General features: G+C 41.8%; 1 protein-coding gene across 5 annotated transcripts; it reads right to left on the bottom strand.

The window, feature by feature from the left end:
- Positions 1–5,707: 5,707 nt before the first annotated feature.
- On the bottom strand, positions 5,708–11,266 carry LOC147624241 (pentatricopeptide repeat-containing protein At3g09040, mitochondrial-like). 5 transcript variants are annotated; one of them, XM_086819200.1, is made up of 3 exons: positions 10,904–11,266; positions 10,472–10,793; positions 5,708–9,291 (listed from the first exon to the last, which is right to left on the bottom strand). In XM_086819200.1, the coding sequence occupies exon 3, from the start codon at positions 9,267–9,269 to the stop codon at positions 6,306–6,308; it is 2,964 nt and encodes a 987-aa protein (XP_086675326.1). In that variant the 5' UTR covers positions 9,270–9,291; positions 10,472–10,793; positions 10,904–11,266; the 3' UTR covers positions 5,708–6,305. The 5 variants fall into 5 exon arrangements, with proteins under 5 accessions (XP_086675326.1, XP_086675325.1, XP_086675324.1 ...); XM_086819199.1 differs by having other exon boundaries at positions 5,708–9,606; positions 10,904–11,209; XM_086819198.1 differs by having other exon boundaries at positions 5,708–9,951; positions 10,904–11,207.
- Between the last annotated feature and the right edge of the window lie 5,335 nt (positions 11,267–16,601).

A 16,601-nucleotide genomic window follows, 5' to 3' on the forward strand; every position in this document is an offset into this window, starting at 1 on the left:
CTGAAGTTGAAATACCACCGTTAATGCGTAAAAGAGAAAAGTATAGCCACAACTCTCTTGCCGTGCAAGAGGGAGAAACCATCATATGGTAAAACGAAAAAAAAAATCATTAGTGACACTACACATGAATGATCGTTTTAAGTACAGACTTAGAATGACTATAGTAAATGACCTTTAGATTTATATTATATATATGTATGTATGTATGTATGTATGTATGTATATACATATACATGTATATGTATATGTATATGTATATGTATATGTATATGCATACATACATAAACTCCCGAGGTGAGAAAACCCTCTTCTGGAGACTTGAGAAAACACTTGAAACAATTATGGTGAAGTATTCTCTAGCCATGGAAGAAAATACATAATAAAACATTATTTGCTACCAAGACTTGAGAAGCCATAACTTTAAAGTGTAAATGGACAATAATGCTCATATGTTTCATGGATGGACCATTGAATATATGTTACTTATTACCTTTCTATATAGAAAGAGAAACTTTCAGAACATTGAGCTTTGTTATTGTGTTTATTCTTGATGTCATATTGGTATGGGGGGCAATATAGATAGCAAGAACTTTGACAAAAATAATGACAGACCAACTAGACACTTGCCCATAGCCCTAGAATAGATTTATTTGTGGACTCTTTGACTTCCATGATGCCTAAGTGGTTCTTTCAAGCTTGTGCTAACCTCATAAACAATTGAGGATAGCTACAAGCCAAGCAAGAGGATCTTTTATGGATTGTCCATCCGAGGCACCAATTGAGGTATCTGAGGGGGATAATGATGATTGGTTCATAGTGGGGATGCCCAATTGAATTGAAGGGGGTTGGGGGGGGAGAGAGAGAGAGAGAGGAGGAGGAGGAGGGATTTTTGTTGAATTTTTTGAAAGGAGAGGAGGCCGATGTGCATGCAATCGTGTGGACAGACGGGTGTGCATGCAAAAGTGTGTGCGAGAGTGATTGTGGGGGAGTGTGTACGCATTGGGGATGCGTGCCGATGAAAAAGTGAAAATGCAGGTGCACATGCTTGTATGTGAGTGCACGTGGATGAGTGTGGGATGCATGCGCGTGCAAGTGCAAAGGTAGGTGTACGCACGTGTGAATGGTGTGTGCATGCACGAGTAGTGTAGATGGGAGTCCGTGTGCGCGCGAGGAATGCGTGTGCAGGCATGTGTAAATGTACCTACACATGCACGAGTGGATGGTGTGTGCCCGAGGTGCAAATGGGCGAAGGTGTGTGCACATATGAGCGCAAATGTGTATATATGTGTGCACATACGTGTGCATGTGAATGAATATGCACATACACAAATAGGGTGTGCGCATGTGGGTGAATGTGCTTGCATGTGTGCAAATACGTGAATGTAAGTGCATGCGCACAAGTGTGTGTGCAGGTGAGTACGCACGTGGTGAATGTGTAGGTGTGGATGTGTGTGCACGAACGCATGGGAAAGGATAAGAGGGTGTGCACATGGGGGTGGTGCCTATGGGGGTGTGGTACATGTAGGGGTGATGTGCACATGCGAAGCGTTCGTCCGAAGTGCGAATGAAGGGTATGTGCACTTGCAAATGGGAATGCGAGTGTGCGCGTACACATTTAAGTGTAAATGTGGGTGCATGTGCAGAGAGTGTGTGTGTGTGTGCACGCGCAAGTGAAATTGAGCGCAGAGTGGCCGCTCAATGTGAAATTGAGCGTAGAATGGGTGCATACGCGAGCGAGTGTAAGTGAATGTGCACATGTGCGGTGCAAAAATGTATAAGTACACGCGCATGCAAGTGTATGCACGTGCAATGTGTATGTACACAGGGCATGTACACGTACAAGATGTGCAAAGGTGTGTGCACGTGCAAGTGGAAATGTGAGTGTACATATGCACATGTAAATATAAATGTGGGTACACAGGCGAAGTGTGTGCGTGTGCATATGCAAGTTAATGTGCAAGTGAGTGGACACGTGAATGTGCACACATGGGATGTGGGAATATATACGTGTACAAGTGTAACTAAATGTGCACATGTGCGATGTGAAAATGTGTGGGTGCCAATGCATGTGGGTGTATGCACATACAAATGTGTGTACGAATGGGAATGTGAGTGTGCATGTGTGTGTAAATATAAATGTGGACGCACGCACGGAGTGTGTGTGCACATGCAAGTGAATGGGCATGTGAATGTGCACATACACATGTGAGCAAGTGTACATACACATGCGAGCGAGTGTAAGTGAATGTGCACATGCATGGTGTGAAAATATGTGGGAGCACATGCATGCGGGTGTATGCACTAAAAAAGGCGTGTGCACACATGCGTGTATACAAAAGTTGTAAATGGATGCACAATATACAAATGTGCACAAATGGAAAAGTATGGGGAGTACATGTGTGTAAATGAATGTGCACGTGCACGGGGGGATGTAAGTGTATATACACGTGCATGCGAATGATTGGGGGTGGTGCACGTGCATGTGGAAATGCAAGTGTTGTAAATGTGTGAATGGATGTGTGCACGTGGCCATGTAGATTATACACATGCATGTTTTTAGTTGTGTTTTGATGATTCTTGATATGTTCTTGGGTTTTTATGTTTCTTCTCATTCCTAGTGAAGGTAATCACGGTACACTTACGTGACACACTGAAAATGTGTGCACATGGTACCATGGACGACTCTTCTTTGATGGGAATAAGGACAAATAGGGCCATTGCACATGAGCAAGGTGTTGCCTCTTGTTGCTCCGAGTGCACGAGTTCTTTTGACTTTTTTGAAGGTGGTGTCGGCACAAGAGTCAAGGTGGAAGCATGTGTTGTTAGGTCTTGCCTTCAAGCCGCAAACACAACTTTCCATTGTGGGTGCGCTAGCTCATCCGTCATGTCCTCACTCCATGGTCACACTAGAATGCTCCTTGCCAAAGGGATGAAGAGTGAGCTCTCAATTCCTAGCTAAAGACAAGAAGAGAATCGTGGTCCTTCGCAATGGTTCTCTCTCTCATAGAAGACGAAAGAAGAAAATCCCCAATCAAACCTATCTAGCATGCATCCATCAAGCAAGCAAGATTCAAAAGCATGAAAGTAAGCAAGAAGAGGAAAGAAAGAAAGCTCACAAGTAAAATATTGCAAGGGAATGATTGTGTATTGCTTATTGCAAAAAATGACTTACATACAAATGACTACTTTTCACAGTAGGCCAACCAGCTTAAAAATGGTCCGACTCTATTACTAGTTTTAAGTAACTATGTGCACTAAGTCTATAGATTTTCCCTATTTAACATTAAACGCATGGTAAGACTGCTTTGTATATTCCAACCCTGTCTTGCAAGGATTAAGTGCACGTTTGCACATGTAAGATGACAAAGCGCCTAACCTTAGATCAAGCGAATGAAACCATGTTAAGCTACGAAGTGGCTAACAATCGACTTGGTGGTTTAATAAGTTTCTTTGCAACCTTACAAGAAGAAGTTCACACTGAGCCTTGACAATAGACTCAAGAGACCTCCACCATAGGGGATCATAATCACACTTACCACAACTAGCTACTAAGTATCTTGAATTTAAAGCACATCCATTTAGAAAAGATATCACGAGACCAACCCAAAGAGAAACCAAAGATATGTTCCTTGGATGCACCAAGGGATCAACCCAATCCTGAGATTCTCACGCTTCCTTGTAACCTCGTTGCATTGACCGAAAGTGAGGAAAAGTAGCATATTCAAAAACATTTAACGATGTGCGATATCCATATTCACATGCTCACCTCACCTCACATTTCCATTTCATTATCTTGTTATTAAAGATCTAGAAGATGTGATAGGCATCCTCCATTTTGTACAATTTTGTAGACATTCAAAACCACTTTGGCATCAAAGGCTATCGTAACCTTCCATAGACATTGATAAAGTCTCTCTCTCAACACTCACGTGATAAATTTATTCAAGTAGCTAGTTTACTTTTTGTTTTGCATACGGCATGGATTTATTGTAGCACTTTTGGTCTCAAACCCATAGTTTTTTGTAGACGTCCATCACACATCATAAAAGCACCATGCAAGGTGAGATGTCTCAGATGATTGACAATCATTGTGCAAGCCTTCAAGTTTGGTAAAAGATAAAGTCAAACATAAGCCAATTTTTTCAAATGATCATGCCCTATTCAACAGTCAAATAGAAGTGAATATGCTTTCAGCCTACTGAACGAGTACCATGGTTAGGGGCACTTTCTTCATAAGGTTTGCGAAACATTTTTGATTGCTAATCGCCCATTTGTATACATGTTGGTTAAGATCTTTCAGATGCAATCTCATTTATCCTTTCTGGCAAAAAAAAAAATTTTAATTCTCATCAACATTGGCACTACCTACGGGGGCAAAAGGACGAAAAGACCATATGTATGAGAGATCAGAGCAAAACAACACAGCATGAAATATGTGAGTGAGTATATATAATGGTGAGTGAACATATGTACAAGAGCCCTCTGATGTGAGGTGATAAGGAGCAAAGAGGGCTGCCATCCCGAGTGGTGCAAGCTCTAGTGACACGGGTGCTGCGTACCTAAAGTGAGAGGGCTGCCGTCCCGAGTGGTGCAAGCTCTGGTGACACGGGTGCTGCGTACTTGATCTGATGTCGATGGTGCAAATAAGCAGAGAATGGGCTGCCGTCCCGATGGTGTGATGTAGCAGAGAGTGGGCTGCTATCCCGATGGTGAGAGCTAAGGCAATAAGCAGAGAGTGGGCTGCCGTCCTGATGGTGTGATGTGGCAGAGAGTGGGCTGCCCTCCTGAGTGGTGCAAGCTCTAGTGACACGGGTGCTGCGTACCTGATCTGGTGTTGATGGTGCAGATAAGCAGAGAATGGGCTGCTGTCCCGATGGTGCGATGTAGCAAAGAGTGGGCTGCTGTCCCGATGGTGAGAGCTAAGGCAATAAGCAGAGAGTGGGCTGCCGTTTCCCGATGGTGTGATGTAGCAGAGAGTGGGCTGCTGTCCCGATGGTGAGAGCTGAGGCAAAAATGCTGAAGTGCTCTATGTATAGCGCAGAGGGGGCTGCTGTCCCATGAGCTGTGGGGCTGCTGTCCCATGAGCTGTGGAGAAAACACTGATGTGCTGATGTAAGCACTGACGTAAACGCAGACGCAAAACCCTGATGTAAGCGCTGATGATAGGCTGATGTAAAAGCTGATGTAAGGCCTGATGTAAGCGCTGATGATAGGCTGATGTAAAGGATGATGTAAGCGCTGAATGTAGGCTGATGTAAACGCAGATGTAAAGCGCTGATGTAAAACACTGATGATAAACGCTGATGTCAGTGCTGATGTAAACGCTGAAGGTAGCAGAGAGGGCTGCTGTCCCGTGTAGTGGCCAGATAAGAAATGCTGATGTGTTGAATATCAGGCGAGGATGATGAAGCTGTGTTGTGTAGAGCCCGGCAGAAGCAGCAGCAGCAGCAGCAGCAGCAGCATATGGTACCAGATATGTGCAATGAAGTGGTACACTGATGATGAATGATAGGCAAAGCTATATATACTGAGGGGGGCTGCTGGTCGGTTAGCCTAAAGGCTGTCGGTCAGCAGCAAAGACACAAAATCCCCGAATACTACCAAAAAACCCAGAAAAATCCCCTTTTTAGGGCTGGGTAAAATGCTGTTTTTAAAGACCACCATCCCCAAAATTCCAAGATGTCGCACAATGTCCTCTCACATTGAATTTCAACAACTGGAACAACTACCTCTTTAACCAGTGTCGCATTTAGTTGATTTATTAAAAGGTCAAGACAGTGAGGTGCACACTCAATCAGCTGGTGATGATGACAGGAGGATCAGTGTTTGGAATTGTTACAATACCTTTTTGGTTGTGTTTTCTGCCTTGCTCAACTGAACACATAAAGCAGTCCGCTAAAGTTGGTTGCATGCCATAGAAGCTCATTTTGTGCTAAAAAGCAGACAACCTTAACGATCAAGTGCTCCAGTTTGTGGTTAATTAAGCCTCATGTAGCTTGGCTGACTCTAGGGGCTTGTTTTTCATGTCCATAGGCCTCACCCCTTGATTTGATGATCCTTGAGACAAGCTTCTTCTCATTCTTCCGACGGTTTTGTGCTTGGACTTCTTGCATGCTTGACAAAGCTGGTTTGACAAACATAGAATCAACTTTGTAATATTTAGTGAGGATGGATCCACAGTTGGCCTTTCTCACCTTTTCTTTCGAGCATGCATGTCATTGAGAGCATACGAAGTACCATGTACATTTAGTTAAACTCTGTATTAACTTATCATTCAGAGAGTGGCTTAAAACCTTGAACAAATTCTACTTCACATAACCATGTGCAGCATCAAAGCCATTGTGATTGGAGAACCTCTGTAGTCTGTATGCGCCCCCCCACATGTTATCAGCCGCATAAAGGTTTGACATTAACAGGTATCCAGCAGGATTTCCAGAATCCAATTGTAGAAGATGATCAAAAGCCCACCTTCCAATCACAACATCGTCACATCTTGCACATGAACCTAGCAAAGCCATCCATACAATTAGATCAGGTTGAAGGGGCATTCTCAAAAGCAAACCCACTGTCTCATTCAAGCATCCTGCACGGCCAAGAGCATCCACCATGCAGACATAGTGCTGCCTTGTAGGAGTCAGACCGAAGACTTCCCTCATGGAGTTGAAAAAATGATGGCCCTCTTGAATTAAGCCTGCATGGCTACATGCAGACAGCACACACACAAAAGTCACACCATCTGGGTGAATCCCATCTTGTTGCATGGTCTCAAAGCATTGCAGCACTAAATCACAATGTCCATGCTCACCATATCCTTCCATAAGAGCATTCCATGAGACCACAGTTCGTACTTGCATCATTTGAAACACCTTGCAAGCATCCTGTAGGCTGCCACATTTGGCATACATGTCAATCAGTGTGTTTTCCACCATAAGACGTGATTCGAATTCCTGAGTCGCTATGTCGACATGCATCAATCTCCCTGCATTTAGAGCTGCTATACCAGAGCACAATTTGAGAACACCTACAAAGGTGACTTCATCTGGTTTTGCACCTTGAACATGCATGTCTTGGAAGAGTTGGAGGGCCTTCTCAGTCTCACCAGACTCCACAAATCCCCCAATCACTGTGTTCCATGCAACCACATCTCTTACTGCCAAGCTCTCAAACACCTTACATGCAGTGTCTAGACTGCCCCACTTGACATACATGTCAACCAAGGCATTCCCAAGATACAAATCTGACTCAAGCCCTCGTTTCATGATTTCACCATAAGCAAGCTCTCCATGATCTACCACTGCTGTACTGGCACATACTTTTAATATGCATGCCAATGTCACATCATCTGGCTCTGAACCCTCTTCTTGCATCTTATTGAACAATTTAAGGGCTTCCTGACATTGCCCGTGCTCTACATGGCCAGCAATCATGGCACTCCAAGACACCACATCTCGTATTGGCAACCTGTCAAATACTGCACATGCATTGTCTATGCTTGCACATTTGCCATACATATCCACCAAGGCATTTCCAATCATCAAATCTGATTCAAGCCCATGTTTCATAACATAAGTATGGAATAGCTTGCCCTGGTCAAGAGCTCCTACGCTGGAACATGCTTTGAAAACACCACCAATTGTGGTATTGTCAAACTGTATACCATCCTGTTGCATTTTCTTAAACAATTGTAGGGCCTCCTCACCATGCCCATTATCAGAAAATCCTGAAATAAATATTTTCCAGCATGCACTGTCATGTTCTGGCAATCGTTCGAACACCTTCCGAGCATCATCTAAGCTGCCACATTTTGCATACATGTCAATCAAGGCAGTTCCGACACGTAGATCTGACTGAAGCCCTTGTTTCAAGATGTCAGCATGAATGAGCTTGCCCTGTTCCATGGCTACTATGTTTGCACATGCTTTGATTATGCAGACAAAAATGACCTGATCTGGCTCAGTACCTGCTTGTTTCATGTTCTGGAACAGTTGAAGAGACTCCTTTCCATACCCGTTATTTGTGTATGCCATGATCATTACAGACCATGACACTCTGTCATGCTTTGGCAACATACCAAAAACTTTCCGTGCATCAACCAGCCTGCCAGATTTAGCATACAATTCTATCAAAGAGCTTCCAATAAAGCAATCGAATTCAAGTCCAACAGTTACAACAGTTGTATGTACAAGTCCCACCTCATCTAAATCTCCTATGCTAGCACACGCTTTTAGTAGATACACATAAGTGATGTTGTCCGGTAGTGTCCCCTCCTGTCGCATTGTTTTGAAAAGTTCTAGGGCTTCCTGACTACGACCATGCTGCACGTATCCTGCAATCATTGCAGACCATAAAACCACACTCCGTAAAGGCAATCCATCAAAGACCCTGCATGCATCATGAAGGCTGCCACACTTGGAATAGGTGTCCACCAGGGCATTTCCAATGAACAAATCTAACTCAAGCCCTACTTTTAAAACCTCAACATGAATCAATCTGCCCTGGTCAAGATTGGAGGTGCATGCACATGCTTTGAGGGCGCTAAGAAAAGTTGCCTTGTTGGCTTCCAAGCCTTCCTGCCACATACTTCTAAAATATTGGAGAGCTTCCAGATTGTGCCCGTGCTGGGCACACCCTGCGATCATTGCAGACCATGAAACGGCATCTCGAGCAGCAAGTTTGTCAAAAACCTTCCGTGCATCAATCAAAGAACCACATTTAGCGTACATGTCAACTAATGTGCTTCCCACAAAAGGGTGTAACTCAAGCCCTTGTTTTATGCTGTCAGCATGGATTAGCTTGCCCTGAGGCAGTGCTGCTGCACTGGTGCATGCTTTAAGGACTGCAACAAAAGTGTATGAGCTTGGTTCTAAGGCTGAAGCCTGCATTTGTACATAGAGGTGTATAGCCTGTTCACAATGGCCATGCTGCATATGTGCCAAGATGATAGCTGTCCATGCGTAAGCATTTTGTTCAGGCAAGCTGCCAAAAGCTTGGTTTGCTTCTGACATGCTTCCACAAGAGGCAAACATTTCAATGAGGCAACACCTGAGCTTTATGTTATGTTGCAGATTACTTTCCATGATCAGAGACTGCACTTGCCTGCCTGTCGCCAAGTCATTTTTTCTGATGCATACTTTGAGAAGACAAGTAAAAATGTCAATGGAGACCTGCCCCCCTTGTTTAAGCAAGAAATTTAAACTTTGGACTGCCTTGTGCAGCCGTCCCTCAGTGCATAACTTGTACAAGCTTGCATGAGAGCTAGAATGGGGCATTGATATCTATGGCCATGCATAGCTGGAAACATCAACAATGGGATCTTAATCTGAGTGAAAAAGTCACTATGTATAATATTATTTTTACTCAAGTAGCCCTGAGCGTGCTGGGGACCACTCATGATTTTCCAACACATCAACTAGTACAGACCAGCAAAGTGAAGAAGTGGAGTCCGAAAATTCAACACTGGCATTAATAACGCATTCAAAAAGGTCTTGTAAGAAGTAAATCAGTACCATAAGATGCAAAGAGCTTCACCACTAGTCAATGTATGAGTCATGGGTTCTCTGCCCGGGAAGTCCCCCAAAATCTGAATATTTTGTAGTCATGGGTTCTCTGCCCAAAAAGTCCCCCAAAATTTGAATATTTTAGATGTCTTTTTGTAAGCCTTGTTTCTATAAAAGGCTTGGCTCCTTTTTATCTTACTTTACCTACTTAGAGTCAGTCTATGGATAGATTGATGTGGGCATTATGTATGGTCAAGCTCTTGTATCAAGCTTGACATTGGCGTTTCATGTGTTCTTTTGTATCACATGATTGCAGTCTAATCATACTGAAGGTCTTTCTCTTAGATGATCTGTCTCTTAGATGACACCTCCTCCTCTTCGAAAGGGGGTTTGTTGGATATTTTAGAGAAAGGTCCCCCTCTTATTAAGAGAACGTAAGATAGGGCCTTGGTGCCTATATAAAGCATTGTACATGGTGGAAGTATTATCAAAATACAATCATTGTTGTGTTGTGCAACAACCCTCTCTCTCTTGTGTGTGTGTTATATCACATCTCTCTCTCTCTCTCCTTGCACCTAGATGTTTTCCCTTTGCCTTTCCCCTTTATGAACATGGCATTCTCTGGCTAGAATGCAGCTTTTTCTTGTTCTGTAAGGTGGATGTCTTCATCTACAAGGATGGCTATAGTCTTCATCTATCAGGGAAGCTATCATTTCACCATATGAGATTCCTTGAGCCGCCCTCAGTGCAGCCAAGGTTTCGGAGTATTTTTTTCTATGATGGGGATAGAAGCTGCTTTCATATCATCTTCATCAACGTTTGCCTTCAGATTGGCAAGTTGTTGAAGGATTGATCCTATATCGCTCAAGTATTCTTCTAGGGTACTACTTTCATTCATTTTCAAATTGAAAAACTTTGGCTTGAGAATAGTAAATTTTTTTGTTACCAAATAAATTCTCAAGTTTGTCCCTTACCTCCTTGGCGGATTTGTCAAAATCTATGTGGCGGATGGCCAAGACCAATTAGTGCAAGTGTTCTGTCATTCTTCTCGTTCTGTCATTCTTCTCTTGCCAGATTTGGACTTTATCAGCACCTTCACCTTCTTCTGGTTCCTTGTCGGTGCACATTCCATACTCCATCCCTCATCGGGAGAAGCTGAATCTTCGTCTGCCACGTGGGAAAATTGAAGCTATTGAATTTCTCCAACTTCTCTCGATCTCCATGCCAATATGATGCAGGATCAATTTTGGAAAAGCTCCAAACTACTGCCTTTAATTTGGCAACTTTTGAAAAGCCCTAAATTTTGGTGGAAGAGCATAGACTTCAATTAGACATTTTTCAAGCCCCAAATCAGTAAAAAAATGTATCACTATGGGCTGGTGCAGGAGGTGACGATGTACACGCACAGCAGATGGTGGTGAAATTGAGCGTCGGCTGGCGAAGAGGACGCAGAGCCGCCGTCAATTGGTTCTGCTGGGGATCTGCGCACTAGCGGCGCCGCCTGGAAGCTGAGACTGGCGATAGCAGCGGGTGCAGACAGTGCAGCATCTGAAGAGGCGACACTGTACGTGGGTAGGCACAAAGGTTGAAGTGAAAGCTAAGAACCAATCGACGAGAAGAAGGTCGACGCCATGGCTATGGTGTTAATGATTAGGGTTTTCTTTACGCCAAAAACTTAAAAATTAACTAATCAATTTGATGCACCACTCAGTTGGGAACCCTTGCTTTGCAAGTCTTTTGAGGCTTCTAAAATCAAATGCTACCTAAATGTCCTCCTCCCTCTACCTAACCTCCAAATTCTTGCCACGTGGCAGTTTTTATGAAACTCTTCCTTACTAGTGTCGCAACCCATCTCCGACGATCAAGAAGCATTTTGCATTTAGGTACATGCAAAAAAAATATGTGTAAAATCACCCTTCCTTTCTTTTTAGAAGCTAGGCACGTCGAGTTACACACAAACACGCATAAAGATGTACGTATGTATGTACATGTACGTATGAGTACGTGTACATAAAATCCATTGAAACCATACATGCCACAACTGGAAGATATGTGTAAGTGTGTGTGTGCCTATGAATGCATGTGCATGTCACATACACATGTAAATATGTGTCTGTGTATGCATACGCACCTATAATATCCATAGATACTGGTCACACTCATACATATATGTATACATCGCCTTCAATTTGCCAAACTAATATATAAAAACATCGTGATTGCCATATATATCCATATAGAAGCGTCTAGCATTACAAACCCATAAAATGATGAGTATCTTAACACACCTGAACACAATCTCAAAACAATCTTCGGACAACTGGATTATCTCTCCTTGGTAGCCTATATACCGTGCCTTCATCTGGCAAAATGTATGCCATCAAAAATATTAGTATTGAAAATATAACTCTCGTAGAAAAAAGTTGGATACGGATAAAAGCTTACAAAACTCATTTGGTGGATCAATATTTGAGGCGAACGGCGTTTAAGCAGGCTTATAAACAGCAAATCGAAAAATTCTGTATTGTCCAGTGCCTATGCACTAAAAATCTAACTTATTAGGCTTTTCATAATCCACAAACATTACACGTACATGAAGCTGATCTACAACCTTCCACAATCGTAGATTGTAAATTCCTAGGAGCCCAAAGCTCTCATCGTAACTGTCTCGAGACAACCATACAAACCCAACAATAATCTGGGTTCTAAAAAGTGAAGATATTCCCTGTTTTGCAAATGAATGTTTTAATAAAAATATAAATTAATCAAACAAAACACAAAAGTTACATAAAAAGAAAGTTTCTATATATATCATAAAACACCAGTGCTCTCTAACAGTTCGATAATCAGAGAAGCTGTTGCTTGGCCTTCCCAAAATGGACTAAAACCATTCAAAATTCTCTCTCTCTCTCTCTCCCTCCCACACACACACACACACACACACACACAAAAACACGCACACTCAAACTATTCAAGATACACTCTCTCTCTCTCTCTCTCTCTCTCTCTCTCTCTCTCTCTCTCTCACACACACACACACACACATGCCATTTCAAAATTTTAAAAATTAATTTTTTATTTTATACAAAATACACTCTCTCACTGTCACACACACACACACACACACACACACTTCACTAACTTTTAAAATGAGTAAAACCATTCAAAACTCTCTCTCTCTCTCTCTCTCTCTCTCTCTCTCTCTCTCTCTCTCTCTCTCTCTCTCTCTCCCCCGCACACACATACACACATATAAAAAAACACGCACACTCAAACTATTTCAAAGCTAAATCATTCAACATATTTAAAAACACTTTTAACATATTTAAAAACACACATGCACACCCACAAAATACACATACTCTCTCTCTCTCTCTCTCTCTCTCTCTCTCTCTCTCTCTCTCTCTCTCACACACACACACACACACACACTATTCACTAACTTTTAAAATTAAAAAAACTATTCAGAATACTCTCTCTCTCTCTATCTGCATTGGCCTACTACAAATCCTTATGGATGCCAGTCAATCAATGATTAGCTACCCTTCCTCCCCAATAGCATTCCCCAACAGGCTAACAAGTCTTGTTGTGTAAGGTGCCAACTAGCTTGCTATTGGTTTGGGTTCAGTTCGGTTCCCAACAAGATCTTTTTGGTTGGCCTTGACAACAAAATAGGCCTCAATCAAACTTAAAGATCTCTGGTCAAGCTGTTGCAAAACTATACTAATCTAGTAGAGGTTTCAATAACTTAATTTGTTGTTAACTATGTAGATTGTTGTAAGCTACTTGGATTTTGCCAAGATTTATCATCGTACTACTTCTTGACCTTCCATGAGAGTAGAATGTGTTGTCCCTTACGTGCTCATCGCCGCTACTAGTAGATGTACCAAGCCCAAGCTTCAATTCTTCAACAATAAGCAATGGGAATAACTCCTCAAAATCTAGGGGATTGCCACCTCTGAATCATAATAGAGGTATCAAATAACTTATACTTTTTTTCCAAGCCATTCAATGTGATTGCTGCCACAAGATCATTATCATCCATAGGTGCACTTATGGATGTAAGTGCATCTACACATCCCTTTATCTCTTGCACATAATCATGTATGCTTTTGTTATTCAAGGTTATGTTATGAATATTTTGCTTCAATTGAATCTTCCTTGCTTGTGTATTGGTGTCATACGATTTCACCAAAGCATCCCATCTATATCTTTCATATATGACATAGCATAGAATCTATCACACATATAGAGAAGTTTCATATTGGAAGTCATTCCGGTCAAAATTTTCACCCATAATTTGCACCAAACCATCACGTATGCTTACCAAATACAATGCTTTAATGAGCACACTAAACCAACCACCAATGTAACCAATGTGGTACAATGCCAGGCACCCCACTACTAATACATGTACATGCATAAATCTCGTTAATGTTATGTCAACCCTACTTGTACATTCACTTGCTCAATACAAAAGCATTTCAAAAACCATAATCAAACAATGTACATGTCTACATTTCACTTCCACATTGTAATTTTCTCCATACATACACATAGCTGCATTAGACATCAAGTAGAAGCTCAAAAACTATCCTATGGAATTTTTCTAAGCTCAAAAACTATCCAGTAGAATTTTTGTAGGCTCCAAATCAGTCCCCTCTTATAGCAACATGAAAATTAGCTTCTCAAGAGCCTTCTAAAACCATTTAGCAACAGCAAATGCTTTTACTAATCAACTGCATGCATTCCAATTATCAAGTTCAATTTGTAACATCAAGCTTCAACCAAGCTTGTGGGCAAAATTCACATACATCAACCTTCAACTAAATGTTATAGGTAGGCATCCCTATTTTGCACTCTTATCTTTTTCCATTCATAACTTGAGCTGTAGAACTCTAAGCATGTCCCTAACCCCATCCCAGTTTCATTAGGGAAGAGCATTCCACAAGCAAGCACGCATAATGTAAGGTGGAGTCTCATCTTCTCAAGGAGCCCATTATGGAAGCTTCTTCCCACCATGGAATCAAGTTCTAGTTCTCTCCATTAGGATGAGGAACATGGAACATGGGGAAAGGTAAAGAGCTAATGACAAGAACTACTTCAAACCATGCATCCTGAAATGGGGAAAGGTAAAGAGCCAATGATAAGAACTACTTCAAACCCAAGTGTTCCATAAGGGATCCTCAAATGGGGAAATGTAAAGAGCCAATGATAAGAAATACTTCAAACCCAAGTGTTCCATAAGGGTAATATGTGTCCTCAAATGGGGAAAGGTAAAGAGCCAATGATAAGAACTATTTCAATAGGTGTTCTCCAAAAGAGTAATATGTGTCCTCAACTACCGCAAGGACCCTGGGACATTGGGTTTTGAGAAACCATTCGCTTATGTTCCATCACCACATAAATATGCCATGTGAATATAGAAAACACATGATAAGAGTGGTGTTCAAAATGGGAAGGGGGGTTACCACACAAACATAGCACCTAGAGGCCCATAGTTGGGTAAAACAAATCTAATCCACATATCAAGAGAGTGCCGAGGTTGTATCCCTTGGAAAAATATTGAGCGATCTCTCACTTAAACTAGCTCTTCCCAAAAGAGAAGAAACACATTGATTATGCAAACCTTCTCAAGAAGCTCAAAGAGTACCCCAACCCTGTGTGGGAAAAGAGTGAATGAAAAAAGACTAAGAACTTGTGAGGAAAGTGTAGCTAAATTAGAGCCTATTCTTGAGCAAGTGGTTGAGTATGAACCACTAATCCTACCTGAGCATATCCCAGACGCTCCTGTTACAAAGCCAAGAATAGAACTAGTGAGGGAGCCTCAAAACGTGCAAAAAGCCTTGACCAAACCTGTAAGCATTCTCAAGAGTCCATAGAAACTGCTAGTTCTCATTCTCAAGCCTCTACGTCCTCTGGAACCGATTCACCCACACCCACATTGCTAGATGATTCGATGAAGGAGGACTTAGTAGAGTGGCAAGCAAAACTTGGCCTTCCATAGGGTATCATAATCACCATAATATTTTTCTCCAAGATGATTTGTAATGAGTTCATACCATCCCCTTCAAAGGTATTACCTTCAATACATAAAACATCCCTTACATGTTGGTAGGGACCATGCCCACCCATGAGTGTAAGCCAAGTGATGAGTATGAATATCACCCATGGGACATAACATAAAAATATCAACCTTGGAGAGACTTATCTAATTGGATGAATAGGAATCTAAAAGCCCACACAGTTGAACTTAAAGAGGAGGAGGATGAGCCATGGCACATTGTGCACTATCTCCTTCCATACCCAAAACCAAAGGAGGAGGATGAGCCATGGCACATTGTGCATGCTCTCCTTCCATACCCAAAACCAAAGGACAACCAAAAGTTCCCCTGAACAAGCTAGGGTACTATTTTGAAATCTATGTTACCTATTGTCTATAAAGGAATGATAGTCTCAATGTGATCTTTTTAAATAAAGGGATGCTATCCTAAATGAAGATTTTTTATTTAGTGCGTCGATGCATGAACACAAACATAGAGGAACACAACTAGGATAATACAATAAAGTTAGTGCAAAAGCTATGTATCTGTTGTATTAAAAATACTCGCAGGCATTTGTTCCATGTATCATAGTGTAGCCATATGGAAGCGTGTCATGCAAAACAACCTGGCTTTCAACCTCCTAGACTTGAACATGAACATAGCACTTCACATGGAAGCTTATCATGCAAAACAACTTGCCTTTCAACCTCCAAGCCTTGGACATGACCATAGCACTTCACATGGAAGCTTATCATGCAAAACAACCTACCTTTCAACCTCTAAGCCTTGAACATGAACATAGCACTTCACATGGAAACTTATCATACAAAACAACCCGCATTTCCACCTCCAAGCCTTGAACTTAAAGCTAGTACAAGGATAGTACATGGACCTTGCATTCCATAAGGTCAAGGGCAAAAATAGACGCAAAAGATATTTTTTCGCATACAAAATATTACATCATAGAAAGCCCACTCCAACACCAAATTAAATTCAAAAGTTGTGTGCATTCCATAATATACTAAAATAGGTAGGCAAGCTTATCATCTAGAAAAGGACA

Source organism: Cibotium barometz, chromosome 25 (genome assembly GCF_041138505.1).
Source record: "Cibotium barometz isolate CiBa-2024 chromosome 25, ASM4113850v1, whole genome shotgun sequence".
Lineage (NCBI taxonomy): Eukaryota > Viridiplantae > Streptophyta > Polypodiopsida > Cyatheales > Cibotiaceae > Cibotium > Cibotium barometz.

Bases quoted from the DNA above. Each gene is read 5' to 3' on its own strand.
- LOC147624241 (XM_086819200.1), bottom strand. From the start codon at position 9,269: ATGCCCCATTCTAGCTCTCATGCAAGCTTGTACAAGTTATGCACTGAG.